The sequence below is a fragment of the Ictalurus punctatus genome, chromosome 19 (assembly GCF_001660625.3).
Source record: "Ictalurus punctatus breed USDA103 chromosome 19, Coco_2.0, whole genome shotgun sequence".
NCBI classification, from domain to species: domain Eukaryota; kingdom Metazoa; phylum Chordata; class Actinopteri; order Siluriformes; family Ictaluridae; genus Ictalurus; species Ictalurus punctatus.
Window position 1 is genome coordinate 27,563,307 of NC_030434.2, and position 18,897 is coordinate 27,582,203.

The window sequence follows — 18,897 nt, forward strand, 5'->3', positions numbered from 1 at the left end:
AAATTGTACAGTGGACTGTAGACTATATAATTTGGCTAATACTGTTTAAATAAAAACTGCCCAGGCCACGCCCACAAGTGACAACAACTGAGAGAATACTGGTGACTTGCTGTGTGTTAATATTACATTAGGGTCATAATACAATGTAAATGAAGTTTAAATAATCTTAAACTTTGTTTAAAATGTATTTAAGTTTAATTTCGCTACATCCTACGTGCGTGGCTTTGTATTGACTTTGCTGGAATATTAGCACAGTTTTAATAAATTTAATAGATTTTTAATAACGTTTTGTTTACAATCATCTTTTAGCAAATAAAAATCTAAACTAAATAGACGAGTTGTCAGTTGTGGCGATTTTCAAACGTTCTGACGTCACCGTTTGGGCGCACTGTTCCTTCTTCCGCACGTTCGCGCGCCGCCTGCGTCATTTCCGCCCGCTGAGGGAGGAGGACAGAGGAGCGGAAAATGGCGGACGGTGTTGATCACATCGACATTTACGCAGATGTAGAAGAGGAGTTCAATCAGGTACACCTTCAACAAAGAACAACGCAGAGTGTTTCCCATTTTTTTTTATCAGTTTAAATCGTGAAGGTTGAACGCGAACGTTCATTTTTTAAAAAATGCGATGTGTATTTACCGCCCTGAGGCTGCAAGCGCGTGCACTGGCGTTAGCGTCGCAAGCTAACGCTAGTGCGCACAATGAAATGTCTCGGATGGAGGTCGCGTCTCAAATCGCGCGCTCATTACTAGCTAAGCGTGCTACGTAGTGAATAGGATAAGGGCGACCTCAGCGCTGTGTAGTGCGCACTGTAGCAGGCTGTGATTTGGGATTCGGCCTCGCATCTCGGTGTGTTAATCTTGTATTAACGCTTATTATTGTGCACATTTGTAGCCTTATTCATTGCTCACTCTTTAAATGTGTTATACTTTATTTAACAAAGTGGAAGATATTTGAGATTGCTGTTGTGATTATTGAATTTACTTTGTAGTTGTATGCGGCTATTGTTTGTTTATACTGTTTAGCTAAGCTAATTAGCCTTAAGGGTACAATCCTGAACATTTTATTGCTGTTAATAGTGAATTAGAGGAAGTGTGTAAATATACAAAGTGGTCAGATTTATAAACTGTGTGGTTTTTTTTTTAGTGTTTGAAGCAAAGCTCTTATTAGCGAAGTTGTGCAGTTCGCCATAAACAATTGTTTTTCTTGTATTATTAGATATGCACAGGATTGAGGGATTGTGAGATATTTTAATAGCAGATATGGGATAACATTCGTCATTTATAAAGCAGTTATAAGCACCTATTAGAGGAATAACACACTGGGGCACGCTGTTGTAGTAAAATAATCAAAGCCGGGGTGGTGTGACCCGAGTTACTCGTACGCGTCACTTCCAGGAACTGCTGTGTTTTATTCCTCTTATACCACTGACATGTGCAGAGAATCAGCATCCAGCTCCACTCTTTATTCATTACACACACCCCTTATTTGGGGAAAAGATCCATAAAATATAGTCACATGGTGATCTCCCTCGTTAGTGCTACAGGTGAGATGGTACGGAGAAGACGTTGTTAGTTATAAATAGTTATATTAAATAGATGTTAGTTTATTCAGGTGGCATCTTTAAAGAAACTATTTGAAAACAATTCTCACAAGTATTAAACGGTGCGAGTAATTTAGTCCAGTGTTTTTAAAAGGGGTTTAATGTTGGTTGTTTGTTGACCGTGGGTGCTCTGTGTTTACAGGAAACGGATTATCCCGTTCACGAGCAGATCGACCTGTACGATGATGTCATCTCCCCCTCGGCCAATAACGGTGATGCACCCGAGGACAGAGATTACCTAGACAACCTGCCCGCACCTGGAGGCACCGAGGGGAATAAAGGAGCTCCGCCCAACGTCGTTTACACCTACACGGGCAAACGCATCGCTCTGTACATCGGCAACCTCACCTGGGTAAGACACACACACACGGGTAAGACACCCCTCACCTGGGTAAGACACACACCCCTCACCTGGGTAAGACACACACACACACCACCTGTGTAAGACGCGCACACACACGTAAGTCACACACCTCACCTGGGTAAGACGCACACACACGTAAGACACACACCTCACCTGGGTAAGACACACACACACCACCTGTGTAAGACGCGCACACACACGTAAGTCACATACCTCACCTGGGTAAGACGCGCACACCTCACCTGGGTAAGACGCACACACACACACGGGTAAGAGACACACCTCACCTGGGTAAGACGCACACACCTCACCTTGGTGTAATGTATGGTGTAATTTGCATTATAGCTGTGATGTATAACATTTTGAGCCTCAAATAGAGGTCTGTTCTACCGTGTGCAGTGAGCAAGTGTAGTGGTTGTTTAACACGTTGTTGTGTTTAAATATAATCTTCTGCGTGTTCTCCACAGTGGACCACAGATGAGGATCTGACTGAAGCAATTCGCTCCATCGGCATCAGCGACGTTCTGGAAATCAAGTTCTTCGAGAACCGAGCTAACGGACAGTCGAAAGGGTGAGAGTGCATGCGTGAAGGCTGTGTCTGCACTGTTTACAATGGTTCTAGATTCTACAGTGATGTCCTAGAACTGTTTGTGCTGCTCTGTTCGTCAGTGCTGTGCTAGTTCTTCAGTGTGGTTGTAGAACCTGCAGAGGTTCTTGTATACAAGTGTAAGCAAAGCTTACTTAAGGTTTTTTTAAACCGTGCGTGTGTGTATTGCAGGTTTGCGTTGGTGTGTGTGGGATCAGAAGCCTCCTCCAGGAAGTTGATGGATTTGCTGTCGAAGCGAGAGCTGCACGGGCAGAACCCGATCGTCACACCCTGCAACAAACAGTCGCTCAGTCAGTTCGAGCTTCAGTCACGTAAGAGTGAGTTACATTCACCCTGTTCTGTAACATCACGCACCGGTACTCAGTTCTCTAAAGGCCCTTTCACACCGAGTGCAAAACCACTGTTCGTCTTCAGCTAGTTCACGCCTCCATGATGGGCGACACAACCCACAAGCCTGTCGTCTTTGACCGCTGAGAAGAAGAATCATGGAAATGTTAGCACAGAAGTGTTAAGAAGAAAGGTTTTTTTCAGCAGCTGTTTTAGTCTGAATGAAATAATGTGAAATATAATGCAGGAACACAGCAGTGGGACAAAACCCCAGTTTAATGCCCAAGACCAGCCCAGTTTTCTTCCTGGTGAAAGAACTTTGATAAATGAAGGGACAGTTCAGTTCTTACTATCCCGTTATATTTATTACTGCCGTGTTTCAACAAGAATTTAAAGATTAATAACAAATGACACACTGAGTATTGTGTTCTGCTGCAAAAAGTTCAACTGTAACATTACAGAAATAAATCGGTTTACGTTCATACAAATATGAAGTATTTCAGTTAGAAATATTTTTTGTTGGCAGTTATCTCATGCCAGGGCATGTGAAGATACTTTGTTTATATCTCCATGGTATGTGTGTGTGAGGGAGAGAGAGCGCGCACACGCACTGAGCAAACAGCGTTTTTTTACTTCGTAAGTAACTGATGCACCATTTTATCGTCTGTAAATGGCCGGTCGGATAGAAACAGGCAGGAGACAGCAACCATCACAAACCTTTTTACTCACTTTCACTTTGTCGATAGCAGAAATGCACAAAAAGTGGATGGAAACTTGATAACATGAACTCATACTCTTCTGTGTTTACACTGGTTTTCAGAACCACTTTCTGTGCTATAGCGCCTCCTACCTCACCCTGTGGTGCAACAGCAGCGGCTCGGGGCACGTGATCTAAAGCTCAAATCCAGTTGGACGGCCCGTTTGGTCGCCGAGTGACAGGAGAAAATCGACACACTGGACGAAAAAGTGCCGCATTGTCGCACCGCAAATGATGGAACCCTGTGTGAACAGATCCATAGGGATCTGCTGTTTCTATTCAAGAGCGTCATCGTGTCAAACGTTTCGTCGCTTAATCACGCTCGGTGTGAAAGGCCCTTAACCCACAGAGCAGACTTCTCTCTCCGTTATAGCACCGCATTACTGACAATATTAAAATATTTCCCTGGTGTTATAGCTGTAGTGGGTAACTGATGATTGGTGCGTGTGTGTGGTGTATGTGCTCCTCATGGCAGGGTGTTAATGTAATATATATTTTTTTTTTTTAGGCACCCAGTCGGGGCAAATGTCCGGGGAAGGGAAGGCTGGACCACCAGGTGTGGGTCCCCGTGGCGGTTTTCCCCTAGGTAGGGGTCGAGGGCGCTTTCCAGGCCCTGCAGGGCCAGGAGGAGATCGCTTTCCTGGACCCGTTGGACCTGGGGCACCCCCTCCACACTTCCCTGGTACGACACTTTACTGTAATTTCTGTGTTACTGTTTTGTTCGTTCTCTACATGGTTCTCTAAAATGGTTACGTTAACAAATTGTATTCCTTTGTCTTCTTTAGGTGGTATGCAGGGTCCTCCCCGCCCTCCTCCAGGCCCCCCTGGTCCTCCAGGTCCTCCTGGCCCTCCACCTCCTGGGCAAGGTTTAGCCCCACCCCTTTCAGGCCCCCCTAATAGAGGGGACCGCCCACCTCCTCCTGTCCTGTTTCCTGGTCAGTTTGGCCAACCTCCGCTCGGCCCGTTACCCCCTGGCCCACCTCCTCCAGGTTATGGTCCGCCCCCTGGTCCACCCCCACCTCAGCAAGGTCCACCTCCTCCTGGCCCGTTCCCACCTCGTCCCCCCGGTCCTATTGGCCCTCCCTTGGCTTTAGCTCCACCCCCTCACTTACGTGGTCCCCCTCCTGGAGGCCCACCACCTGCCCCCCACGTCAACCCTGCCTTCTTCCCGCCGCCCGGAAACAACAACATGGCAGCGCCGGATAGAGCCCCGCCCCCCAACGACCCGTACGGACGGCCCCCTCCTTATGACCGGGATTACGGCCCGGGCAGGTAACAAACTCACTCGTCAGATAATTAGCTAAATGTTTACTATTTGTGACCTTGTCTTTTGGGTATCAGGAGGTGATTAGTGTATTGTAATTGTTTTTTTGTTTTTTTTATTTCTCTCTCTCTCTCTCTCTCTCTCTCTCACATACACACACGCACACCATCATCATCATCATCATCAGGGAGATGGACGCAGCTCGGGCCCCTCTCAGTGAGGCCGAATTTGAGGAGATAATGAACAGAAACAGAGCTATCTCCAGCAGTGCTATATCCAGAGCCGTGTCGGACGCAAGTGCAGGTAAACACACGCACACACACCTCTGAGTTATTCTGCATGTGTATGTCTGAGTAGGTCATGATGGTAGAGATAGTTTACTCTGAATCCTTAGAGATGTATCTGGGTAGACTAGCTGGGGGGGGGTGTTGGGGGGGTTGGAGGGACCGACAGATTGGTGTTGGGGGGGTTGGAGGGACCGACAGATTGGTGTTGGGGGGGTTGGAGGGACCGACAGATTGGTGTTGGGGGGGTTGGAGGGACCGACAGATTGGTGTTGGGGGGGGGGGTTGGAGGGACCGACAGATTGGTGTTGGGGGGGGGGGTTGGAGGGACCGACAGATTGGTGTTGGGGGGGGGGGTTGGAGGGACCGACAGATTGGTGTTGGGGGGGGGGGTTGGAGGGACCGACAGATTGGTGTTGGGGGGCTGGGGGGTTGGAGGGACCGACAGATTGGTGTTGGGGGGCTGGGGGGTTGGAGGGACCGACAGATTGGTGTTGGGGGGCTGGGGGGTTGGAGGGACCGACAGATTGGTGTTGGGGTAGACAGACAGATTAGTTAGAGGGACGGGCAGGCACACAGATCAGGTGGACAGACAGACAGTGAGGCAGACAGACTGGTGGTCAGAGCGACAGATGGACAGGGAGGCAGACAGACAGGTGGTTAGAGGAACACTCAGTAATCTGATTTTGTGTGTGTGTGTGTGTCTTTCAGGAGATTACGGCAGTGCTATTGAGACACTGGTGACTGCAATTTCATTAATAAAGCAGTCGAAAGTTTCAGCTGATGATCGCTGTAAAGTGTTAATCAGCTCTCTGCAGGACTGCCTGCACGGCATAGAGTCCAAATCCTACGGCTCGGCCTCCAGGTACACTGCTCATCTGCGCTCAGAGCTCATCTCTGCTCAACGTATTTCTGCACTCCAATCGTCCTGTCCTCTCCCTGACTCTTCCGTCTCTCTCAGCAGACGAGAGCGATCGCGGGACCGGGACCACAGTCGCTCTCGTGAGAAAAGTCGCCGTCACAAATCACGCAGCCGCGATCGGCACGAAGATTACTACCGAGAGCGGAGCCGCGAGCGAGACCGCCATCGCGAGCGGGACCGCGACCGAGAGAGAGACCGCGACCGAGAGAGGGAGTACCGCCATCGTTAGGACGAAGAGGTGCGTGTTTTATTTTTTAACGTGTGTTTATCGTTTTATTATTTTATTTCTTAATTAAACTTTTCAAACCCAGCTCTGCTACGACACTAGAGGACATACCAGGTAGGTAACTGTAAGGTAAGACCACCCACACACACACTTTTTACCATACTGAAGACTTTCTTTTTGCTTTAATTTCTAATTAATTACTGCTCATTCCATGCTGAAAATTGATTGGTTCATGATTTGATTTGTACTGATGACCTCTTAAAGGGTATTTATGTTTATGCAGGACACACACACACACACACACACACACACACACACACACACACACACACTCTTTGAAAGCAGTGTTTTCATGCCTATGTGTTTGTAGACATTACCGTAATTAAATTATGATAAAATATTTGCATTCAGGTGCATTCTGTAAGAAGTCAATGATTGTTCAAATGTTGTATACAAATAGGTTATGAAGTATATTTTGAGAGTGAGTAAATAGTAAATGAGGATATGTTGAATTTTGGGATTCTGCAGTCTGGAATGTTAATTATGTGCCTTTTTAATAATCAGTGTATGTATGGAGATTGTACTAAAGTACAGGCATTTAATTCAATAATAACTGGTTTTGTTGGCTGTAGAAATGAGATTAAGTGATTTTTAAGTGCAAAAATCCATTTCCATTGTTGGTGTAACCTGTGAAGACCAGTAATTATATTTTGAAGCAGTTATTCCTGAATCTAAGGTGCTATTTAAGCGTTAATTAGTGCTATAGCATTTTTTTTCAACACTGACTTAATAGCATTCTAATTCTCAGTGATTCATTTTTATATTGTGAATATCTTTGGAAAAACTTCCCATAGTAAGAGGTTCTCTGAAACCTAAATGCTGCCTTACAGCCAAGGTAGTAGTTTTTGCTCATGTACCAAATCCATTCATTGTTATTTGTATTTTCTTCAGAAAATTGGCACAAAAAGTAATGTATCTATCTTGGTTATAGATATTTCTGTAATTGCAATAAATTAGGCTATATTGAAGTACTTAATTTAGTTTCACCTGTTGAAATTTGGTATGTGATCGATTTAGTTATAAACAGTCAGAAATCTGGGATGGATTGATCCAAAATGTTCATTTCTGTGGCTGTAATTTTTGGAAAAACAATAAAATATGCTGAGGTTGACTGTTTTAAGGGTTTATTCAGAAATTTAAACTTCACTTTTGTAGCCTGTTAGTATTAATGTTGTAATGAGAAAATGATTAAAATTCTTGTACTTAAGAACTATGAGGCTTGACTGATTTAATATTTAATAATGGAAAAAAATTGGCTATAATCTGTCGGGAAAACCTATATGTATTGGTGATCAGTATGTTCTGTTATACTCAATCAGGTTGATTTAATTGAGTTGCAGTACCAAAACGTAAAATGTTAAGGTACTAATTACAGATATTTAATATCATAAGTCAGTGATGGATGAAGTTACTGTTTGCTGTTTGTATACACGAATTTTACATGACTCTGTAGTATTAAATGTTTAAATGCTTAATTTTCCTTTGCTATCAGATCTTCAAATGAATTTATTAAGAATATGGCTGGTGTAATGATCATCACATGTCAAATTGTTCAATTGGTAAATCAGATTGGCTTTATTCTGTCAAAACTGTTTTCAATTTTTCTGTCTTGCTAAAAAATTTTGCCAAAAGAGTGTTTGGAAAAAAAGAAATTCCCAAAGTTATGTACATATGCAAGTTCTTTTGATGCCATGATGGTGAGAAAAAAGTAAAGTTCTAGCATAAAATGTCCTTATTATCAGATGAAAGCTGAGGCCATGTTTAGTGTAATGGTAATTAAATTCAGTTTTGTTAGTTAGTAAAGTAGTCTTTTTGGCTGTTTTGAAATAATGTGTGATCCTAAATTTGTTCAGAAAAATGTAAAAACCTCTATCATTGGTTAAGTGGTGTTTTGGCTATTTGAAGTAATCTTTGTGGTCCTCAACTGTTTTGAAATTTTTGGAATTCTGCTTTTTGGCCTTTTGTTCACATTAGGAAGCGACTAAATTAATATTTTTATAGTTTTTTTTTCCTTCTTCTTTTTCACAAATAACTAATTTTTTAAAAATAAAAATAAAATAGCTGGCTAATGTTAAAATGTCCCAGAAAACATAGCAGACTTTGTTGGATTTATTTAGCCACGGTGATGTTCACTAGTCTCCTGTGTTGTATGTATATGTAGTGCAAAGTTTGAGAACTGTGGGACTTTGGAGAACCCAAACAACAATAACTTGTATTATTTCACCACAATATATGCTTATTTACTATTGCCAAAATAAATTCAGTGAAACGGTCACTTGTTGCTTTGTCACTTGCTAATGTGAACATAATGGTAAGGGATTTTTGAGCTAACTAGCAAAGTAGAGTTTGATGAGATATTGTAGTGAAATCTAAAGTTGAGCTTATAGGATCATTAGTATTGTGTATTTGGATGATATCATGTTTTGCTGCAGGGTATTTTTGCATTGATGTGTGATTTCAGAAAGTGTTCAGTTGAGAAAATCTGAAAAAGGATCAAACATGTAGGTTTGATATAATTTCCATTAACTTCAAGTTGAATCGAAAATGTCCACAAACAATCTCGAGTTTCTTTTAATTTTAACAGAGCAAGTAGTCATGGTCACTACAACTACATTGTCAGATTCTGTAAGTGTTTATAAATGTTAAATATAGCAATTCTTCTCCATATTTATATTTATCTATTGAAGTTTTGTAGTTTTACTCTAAAGTAGGCTTTGGTTAACCTGACTTAAAAAAAACAACAACGACCTGTTCAATCAAATGTGAAGTTAGAATTGTTCTATAATTCGATGAGTAACCTTTGAATATGATTGTGTACACTTTCATTCAACATGGCCTGTTACTATGATTATGTAGAATGACATTTATTCTCTTTAGTCTGAAATAGAGAAGTGTGAGGACATTGTCCGTACTTTGCTTTTGCTTCTGATCTCATTATTACTGAAAGGTGAGACTTCAGAAAATGTTTTTGCCAATTTGTTGTAATTTATAACTTGATGAATGTAACTGTCACAAGTTACAGCAAATTCAAATTTATGATCAAAAATGTATTTTTTTGCCAAGAAAAAGGTTAATAAATCAGTATGAAAGAAATAATTTTAGGTTCTAGGGAAAGGGGGCAGGTGTATCGAGTAAAGTTTAAGGTTTGCCATCAGCCAAATAATTATTTATTTATGATATTAATGTATCATTGAAATGCCTGTAAGAACTAAATATAATCATATCTATTTAGTAGAAGGCTTATGATTGATAATAAATAAAATAAAAAAAAACCCTAATAAGTAAAGGTTAATAAATCTATTTATTATTGATTTTAAATAAAATTGAGCTTTTCAAATTTCAGTTGTAGCTTGCCATGCCTACAAACATAACTACAGACTTCATAAATTACTTTGTGTATTTACCCAGTAGTTTTGTAAACTTGATAAATCTGCCCCGAAGGTTGAAGTTATTCTGTAAGTCAATTAAAGTTTATTTTCTCCTGCAATATAAACTTAACAAGTATATAGCACTGTAGAATTCATCAGGTGCCATTAGTGCCTGTCACGTATTTACCTACATTTATTACAAAACATTTTTTACGTGTGTGTCACAATTCAGATTGTCATTACATTGTCAATATACAGGAAGTTGAAAATGGTTGATTTTATTCTGAGGTTCTGATCAAATTTGTGCCTTCATGCTGATCATTCAAAGCCAATATTATTTGACAAGTTGTCAAGGAAATGGTAATGAATTTTGGTGCTGAAAGTTCTGCTGCAAGTTTTACCGTTGTATAACATCAAGTTGCAGTTAAGTTACTTAAAAAGTAAGATATTTAGCTTGATAAGGGATGAGTAAGGGAACACACTTGCAAGCTTGATGGTCCATTTTAAAGTAATTCAACTGCCACCAGATAATTTAAGTAAAATTCCAAATATCTGGCTTTGAAGAGCATGGAGCACAAAACATTTATAAACATAATTGTTTTTTATATTCTGAATTGCTTCGCTTTAGAAGTTGCTAACAGGTTTGTGCCCTTTTGTGTACACTCAACAAAGCATGTGCCGATATTCAGTTTTTCAGTATATAACCAGTATTTCGTATGCATCAAATTGTATTTATAGATATTATAAAAGGCAATTTAAGCTAAGGGTGTTGATCAAATGCACGTTTGAATTATATGCAGATCTAGTATCGGCCCATGCCTTGATTTTGGTGTGTTTTTTTCTGTTTTTGTTCTCGTGTTTTGCAGCACATGTAGGTTTAGTTGTATTAAATTCAACCATAAAAATAGAACATTTTATGCTTTCTAGATATTTTATTTATAGATTTCTCTGGTGGAAGGAGCTGATATTTATGATGATTATTATTATTACTACTACATTAGGTTTTTTTGTTTTTGTTTTAGGGTTGTATGTTTTTAAACATTTCTCTTCCTGTTACAGGGTTGGACAAACTGTCTGTATGTACATTGGCTATAAAGTCTGCACACCCTTGTTAAAATTGCAGATTATTTTGATGTAAAAATGGAAATCAAAAGAAATCATGCCGGAAATTTCAAGTGAAAAATAAATATTCTAAGGTGGAAAAAGAAAACCTGTGCAATAACCTTCTTGCACACCTTTTATCTAATATTTTATTCTACTCTTCCTTACAAGAATGCTCCAGATCTATCAGATTGTGTGGGGATCTCCTTTGCACAGCTGTCTTCAAGTCATTCCACAGGTGTTGGATAAGATGTAGATCAGGGCTCTGACTGGTCCGTTCCAAAATGCTTTTGAAGCAATTCCTTTGTTGACTTGGGATTTGTTATCATGCTTGAAGGTGACATTTTTCTTCACTGTCAGCTGTGTAACAGGACTGCAGTTTCCGTGCTGAGTTAGATTGGTATTTGGAGCGATCCATGGTTCCCAGTCCCAGCTGAAGAGAATCAGAACCATTGTGTGAAGCTGCCACTACCACACTTCACCGTGGGTATGGTGATCTTTTGGGTGATAAGCTGTCTTGTTTTTAGACCACACATGTCTTTCATAATTATGCCAAGTTCTAACTTGGTCTTGTCTGAGCATAACACATCTCGCCACATGTTTTGGGCCGTCTGGTTTTGGTTTTTTTTTTTTGTGAGAAAAGGCTTTCTTCTAGCCACCTTACGCCATAGCCCGACATATAAGAAGACTACAAGAGATCGTCACATGCACGGAGTAATCTGTACTTGCCAGATTTTCCTGCAACTCTGCCTCTTGGCAGCCTCCCTGGTAAGTTTTTGTGTATTTTGGAGGGAAGTCCAGTTCTCTGCAATGTCACTGTCGTGCTCTATCTTCTTCACTTGTTGATACTTCACTTGTAAGCTCTTTGAGGACCATTGCTTAAGCAGTCGGATGGAACCGAGATTTTGTTAAGAAACTCGTATATCTGGACTTTATTAGGGGTTCATCAGAATCACATCATTGATGACAGCAGTATGATTACTTTTGATCATGAGACTGAGTGGGATTGGTTCATTCTGAGCACAGTCACTCGACCCATTACAAAAGAAGAAGCCGGTCACGTTTACATTATAGTACATTGGGGTCAGAGCGCAGGGTCAGCCATGATATGGCGCCCCTGGAGCAGAGAGGGTTAGGGGCCTTGCTCAAAGGCCCAACAGTGGCAGTTTGGCAGTGCTGCGGCTTGAACCCCCGACCTACTGATCAGTAACCCAGAGGGTGTGTACAGTTATGCTATAAAATAAAATCTAGTTGTCATTAACTTGAAATTTGTCATTTTCTTGGTTTAATTTTTTACATTACAAAAACCTGCAGTTTTAACGGGGGTGTAAACCTTTTACGCTCATTGTATATAAAACATTTACTCAGAAATGAGTAAAAAGTCTAAAAGTCGAGTATGTCTTCACAATTCAGTTACTTATATTTTTATTCTCATCAGTTAACCAGCCAGAATGATTCAACTTTATGAATTAAATCCCGACGTTCATTTGTCCAGCCCTGATTTGTCTTATTCTGCTATCCAATTCGTACCATCTCAAATATTTTATAATTGTTATGCTCACTTCATCGACAGTATTACAAATTATTTATGAAAAGTGAGGTTATAATCAGGACATTTTGGAAAACTTTATATATATATATATATATATATATATATATATATATATATATATATATATATATATATATATATATATATATATATATATATATATATAAAAAACAATAAATGTGTATGTATATAAATCTAAATTTTAGTCGCTTTGTCATCCAGAAGATATAAAAGTAGCTTCATATCAGGCAAATTCTAAGTTTCCACAAAAATGTTCTGATTTTGCCATTTCGACACAAGTGGTTATATTTTTACATGTTAGTAATATTTTTGTAGTTGATGGATGAATTGTGTGTATGTGTATTATGGTATGTGTTCTAGGATGGGTAAATGGGATATACTTTAAAAAAAAAACAACAATAATTGAATTTTCAACTGCGATAAAACGAATTGTAATTGGCTTTAGTTGATCTTCATAATTAAGTTATAAATGGCCATTTCCAATTAAAATGTGCTTTGATTTCTGACAGATGATTATTTTGCTGCATTAAATATTACAGAAATAAGGTTAAATTTCATAGATCTGTTAAATAGTAATACTAGTGCTGCTAATTTAGGTCTTCTCATAGCAGTTGTACTGTAATTGGTGAGATAAATATTAAAAATCATTATTTTAAAGCCTTAATTTTTCCCAAATTCTTTTTGATTTATTTGTGTAATGTGTAAAGCAGATTTAATCTCAAACAGTGAAGATAAAAGCTGTCTGAAGTGTTTAAATTTGGATGTGTTGAAGGTAAATTTGTGAATGATTTTCTGACCTTGAACTTGTTAAAATTTGAAACGAGAGCAACTCGCATGCTTATTGTGTGTAAGTATAAAGTGTGTGTGTATGTGTGTCTGTGTGGGTTTGAACCCCCAAACCAAACTGCCACCTCCGTTTCTGACACCTTTCAGCTGAATGGAAGAAGAAGAAGAAGAGGAGAAGGAGGAGGAAGCAATCCGAGCACTTCACACTCATCCATCAGCGCTCTTCATCCCTCCGTCACCAAGACGACGGGACTCGGCCACACAGCGCTCCAGTACGGCTCTGTTTAAAAAACCATGTGTATATATATATATATATATATATATATATATATATATATATATATATATATATATATATATATATATACTTACTCTTAATTCCCAGCGGCATATTTTTTTTATTTTCTACATTTTATTTGATCTGCATAAATGGAAGAAGAAAAGTAACTTTTTCGGCGTTAAAGTAACTTTTGCCTGCTCGGTCCTCCACCAAAAACTTAAACGTTTTGACGCCTGTGATGTGTAAATTGTTAGACGTTGTTTTTATAGGGAACTTTTGTTTTCAACGCCCTCCTACCCTTATTTTCCCCCACCGTTTGTCTTCATCATTGTCTGTGAATGTCTCTGCCTTGATTTATTAAATATACTGTTGTAATAAAGTGTTTCTGGGGTTGCCACTTGTTTATATTCTGTATTTCTTGATGCATTTTTCATGTTGTACATGTTTACTCATTGCACTAAAAAGCAACATTTTGAAAATCCCTTTTTAGGCATGTACTGATGTCATTTCGTTTTTTTGTTTTTTTTAAATCATCTTTAAGATGGTAAATTACAATTTGAATGCTGGATTATTTTTTTTGTCCAAATTTGTTTACGCAGACGCCTCTCCTCGATGCAGCGAGCGAGTAGGCTCATTAATCTCAACTCTCTACAATCCTCTTAAATTGTATAGCAGATGGTCAGTACATGCCTAAACTTGATCTGAACCATTTAAGGGGGAAAAATTACAAATTTTTTAGACGTCTTACCTCATACCTACATGATTAGTGTCTGATTTTTTTATTTTTATTTTTTGTGTAAAATTGTATATTTTTGTACTTTTACCATGTGGCTAATTTTTGACAATGGCCTTTTTGAAATCAGTAGCTACCACACAAATTTTAAATATGTAGCTTTTGCTAGAAAATTTACATTTAAACAGGACTCTATGAAAAGTAATTAGTTAACTTTTTTTTTTGTTTGTTTGTTTTTGTTTAGTGTGTGTGATTCTGTTACAGCAGCAGCACTAGACAAAGCTATACTTTTATTTATTTATCAATTGTAGCTTCATGTTGAGGTGTACGGTTAATGGTTTACATTTCTGACTTGACGTTTGTAGAGGTTATTTGTATTATGCAGAATTTATGCAGAAAGCTTTAATAAGGGGCTGAACATCAATGTTTTTACATTCACACTGTGTTTGAATTGTAGCTGTAAAAAGAGTTTTGTAAGTTTAGTGAGGCATTAGAGGTGCATTTCAAGATTCATGTGATCTGTATGGATTTAATTTTACTCAGGTTTTTGTGATTTGGTGAACTTTTGACTGTGAATGTTTATAGATTTTTACTGCAAGCATCAGGTATTTTTAGTAAGGCAAAACATTAAGTGATAAGGTAAAATTGTTAATGGAATTTAACGTGTTCTGTCCCATCAGGGTTTTAAAATCTGGGTTTCTATGTTTATATGCATTGAAAAATTGGAATGTAATTGGACCCAATTTTTCCTGAGTTAAAGCTTTAGATGTGCACTTTATAGGGTTTTTAATAAGGCAGTGAGGAATCATGATCATTATTGTATTCTCATTTGGTACAGGTTTTGGTAAAAACAACAACAACAAAAAAAAAAACACTATTAGCTCATTTTTGCCAAAGTGTAGAAAGTACATGCTGTTGATGGATTTCATTCTGTTTAATAGAAATAGTTTAAATTTGGTGTAAAAATGTTTCACACTTGTAACATTAAAGCTCAGAAACAAGGAAAAAGTTGCAGAAGTATCTTAAGTGCAAAACAAAATTTGTTTTATTGTTTTTAGTTGTTTGGTCTGAAATTTTCTTTGTTGTGAATCACGACCCCTAAGCATAAGAATCAAACAATATATATATGTAGTCCAGTAGATTAAGCAATTGAAGTATCACTGGGTTAATTGTGTGAAAATGTTTGAAATGTTAATGGGGGTGTCACCTAAAATCTTGCATCATATTATAGCTGTGTGACATGAAGTACAATAATGTGCTGTAAAAGCCATTGTTTTCATAAACATTGTTCTTTTTATTCAAACTAAAAAAAAAAATGTGGCAGAGAAGATGGGATTTTTGGGTGAACTTTCCTTTGTATTCAGGTGTGTTTCCCTTGAAGTGAGGTGAAATTCCCTTGTTACGTCTATTGAATTTGGAGTTAAAGGGTCTGAGTGTATATCATGTGACTCAGGATGAGGATTTTCCCATTCGTTCTCACCTTTTTGGGACTAACAGGTAAGTGGATTTTACAGTATTTCATTTGATTTGCTATATACATCAAATTGATGATTTCTACCTTGTTAAACATTCAGAATAATAATAATAAAAAACCTAAAGTGTAGCTGTGTGGTTGCTAAGTTTCGTTTATTTGTTTTTTATTTATAAAGAATATTTTGTCTTCAGTTCATGTAGATGTACTTGTAAATGCACTTAGAAAACTATTACAAAACATGGAATTAACAAAACCTTCAGTTGTTTCCACGGACTGTTTTGTTCTGAATAATATTGATGTTTGTGGTCGATACCCATCTAAATACAGTTGCTCGCTGTTTAAAAACAATTGCACTCTACATTTAGCCAAAAATTGCAGGAAGTGCATGACTACATAATTATAAACAATACCTCTGATGAAATATAACAGTTGCACAATCAATAATGTAATTTTATCTACTTAGAAGCCACTTAAATTTAAAAGCAGTCATGTGGCTTCCAACACTACATGAATAATATATACTTAATGGACGTTGGTTATTACTACAGTAACTTTTAGTATTTTATTAATTATTGATAAAGGGCAGCATATAAATTAAGAAGTTGGGATTGTGTAACACACCTTGTTGAATTAATTGTTGTGGTTTAGTGCTATTGCCTGTACATCCCTGTCTGGGGTTATAGAGACCTTAGTGTTTACAAAAATATCCAGATCTCATTAAAACCTGTATGGGGTGGCGGTGTAGTTGTAGTAGTTGTTTCTATCTGGCCACCTGAGGGCAGCATTGTTAACTTTAATGATGTCCTTTTAACTGCTTGTCAGTTATTTTAAGGACAGATAGCACTCGGAACGTTTTTAATAAACCGGAATGTTCTTTGGCTATTGGTAACGACTCTAACCAAGATTATAATAGAGGAGAAGAATAAACTATAAATTAGGTACAACATTTAATTTGTAACAACAAAATTGAACAATGCATTCTTCATATAAACGCAGGATGTCTAAATTGCTTAAATTATATGTAGATTACCAATAATGTACTAATGAAGGTGGAAAAATACAAAAGTGTACTATTTAATTTTTTTTATTTACATTTTCTCAATGCTAACTACTTCCTAATTCCTAACACAAACATCCCTGAGGTCAAAAAGATTACAGGAAGTTTTTAGTATATAGTGTAAAACTTGTAAATATGGAGTTATGTGTTTTGCACACATTTACCTTTTTAATTACATGATGCATCATGCAAGGTTATTGCATGGTAATGTCCTTAGATTAAACCTTCTACATTTAGCCAGGCTACGTGCATGCTAATCTTTTGTTTGCTAGTGTCTGATTAGCATAAGCCTATTGTATGGCAATCAGTTACCACTGGGAATGTGAATAAGTCTCCAGTGGTCACGGAGAGGTTCTGATGGCTCTGCCTTGAGGCTATAAAACCACATGTAGAGGATACAGCTGGACCAACCATCTGTATTACTGTGTTTGTTGGCTCTACTAACCAATGAGGACTGTCCACTGGCTGCTCACCATTAAAATGTGGGTCACAAGGACACGAAGAAAATGAAGCTGGTCCAGAGAGGACTCCAGAGGCGTAAACACAGATACCACAGTAGTAGTGACACAAATTTAAATAACAGGAAAATATTGTCATAATTTATTATAATTTTTATTATTCGTTCCTTTCAGCCAACCACATCCCATTGTGCTTCCTACTTCCTGGTGATCTTTGGGTCTGCCCTTATTCAACGCAGACCAAATTTTTGTAAGTGTCACTTCTCCAGTGAACACATGACTCTACAGTTAGCAACTTCAGTATTCTGCTTTCTATAAACAAGAAGAAAATATAAAGTAATCGGAAGACAATGATCTGTCAAAGTGTCCCCAGTTAGCCAAGCATCGTGTGCCGACATCAGCTAGATTCAGTAATCCTGTCTAGGTTTACGAACACAGGAACTAGTTACAGGACATATTAAATGGAATGTGTGGAATGGCCTGAAGAGCATCACTGGCTCAAACCAGTACAGTTGCAAACCACTGGCTGGGACGCTGTAAATGATACAAATAAGTTAAACCAGTTGTTCAAGTTTCACAACAAACCTTGTGCTCACTTGCACTCTGGTGCATTTCCACCCATAAAATGAACTAGGGCTGATTTTACTTCCTGCGTCATAGTTCCAGTAACCTTATTGGTTCTTGTTCTATATACAGGTTACTTTCCTACAGATCAGGAAGTACTGGGGCCGAGCTTGCTGTACAGAGCAAAGTCGATCATTGCTGTTTAAATGCAAGCTTCACGGAACCCTCTAATGTCTGAATTATTTAGCTAACAAGATGCTGAATATAACAGTTAAGTAATCTCTAAGTATGTAAAACAATGTCAAATATGTCCACCTCCTCCATGATTGCTGGTCTGCTGTACTGTACTTTCACCACGTGGTAAAAGGTCGTAACCATTTTGTGGTTTGTCATTTCTGTTTTTGTAACCGTTCCCGTAGTATGGGGAAGGGCAAGTCAGGAAATCATTCTAAAATGTTGTAGTTCCTTAAAACATTATGTACTTCATCTCATCCCTAGTATTACACAACACTTTCCCTCCCCCGTTTCCATTATAATCATTCAAACTTATGCACATCAAACACCGTTGTCCCTGTCTCGTACTTAGAACATGTAGACACAAGTGCTCCAAATGCTTCACCTAATACAATAGTGTTGATGCTGTCAAATAGAGCTAGGGCAAATAGATTAGGTAGGTACACTATATTGTCAGAAGTTTGTGCTCACCTGACCATCACAGCCATATGTCCATACTGAACCTCCCATTCCATATTTGTTCCCCCTTTGCTGTTGTTATAAGCTCCACTCTTCACCAATTGATCATAGAAATGAGACGCTTGTTTCTTTGGAAGGGATGTGACACAAAGGAAAATAAGCTGCAGAAGTGTCCGATCCACATAAATAAATACTGTAAGTCCTGGGATGTAGGCACTCCAAAGCCGAGAGGTAATGGATCCTGTACTGGCACTAATTAAGTATTTCCCACACTACTTTCTGCTTTCACTGCTGACCAGGTAAGAGGTGGGCTAAGGAAGCTTTATTATGCAGAGCTGCAGGAGACACTTGGTACTAACGATCTGTACTTGGAAGCTTTTAAGCAGTCCATAAGCTTT

The 18,897-nt window shown here is 38.6% G+C and overlaps 1 protein-coding gene across 4 annotated transcripts; it reads left to right on the plus strand.

Annotated features, from left to right (window-relative positions):
• Window positions 1-406: 406 nt before the first annotated feature.
• Window positions 407-13,917, plus strand: cpsf6 (cleavage and polyadenylation specific factor 6). 4 transcript variants are annotated; one of them, XM_053688405.1, is made up of 10 exons: window positions 407-525; window positions 1,744-1,953; window positions 2,433-2,536; window positions 2,744-2,889; window positions 4,165-4,338; window positions 4,442-4,928; window positions 5,108-5,223; window positions 5,916-6,069; window positions 6,166-6,364; window positions 13,388-13,917. In XM_053688405.1, the coding sequence occupies exons 1-9, from the start codon at window positions 466-468 to the stop codon at window positions 6,353-6,355; spliced, it is 1,641 nt and encodes a 546-aa protein (XP_053544380.1). In that variant the 5' UTR covers window positions 407-465; the 3' UTR covers window positions 6,356-6,364; window positions 13,388-13,917. The 4 variants fall into 4 exon arrangements, with proteins under 4 accessions (XP_053544380.1, XP_053544381.1, XP_053544378.1 ...); XM_053688406.1 differs by having other exon boundaries at window positions 6,169-6,364; XM_053688403.1 differs by having other exon boundaries at window positions 5,916-6,364.
• Window positions 13,918-18,897: the final 4,980 nt, after the last annotated feature.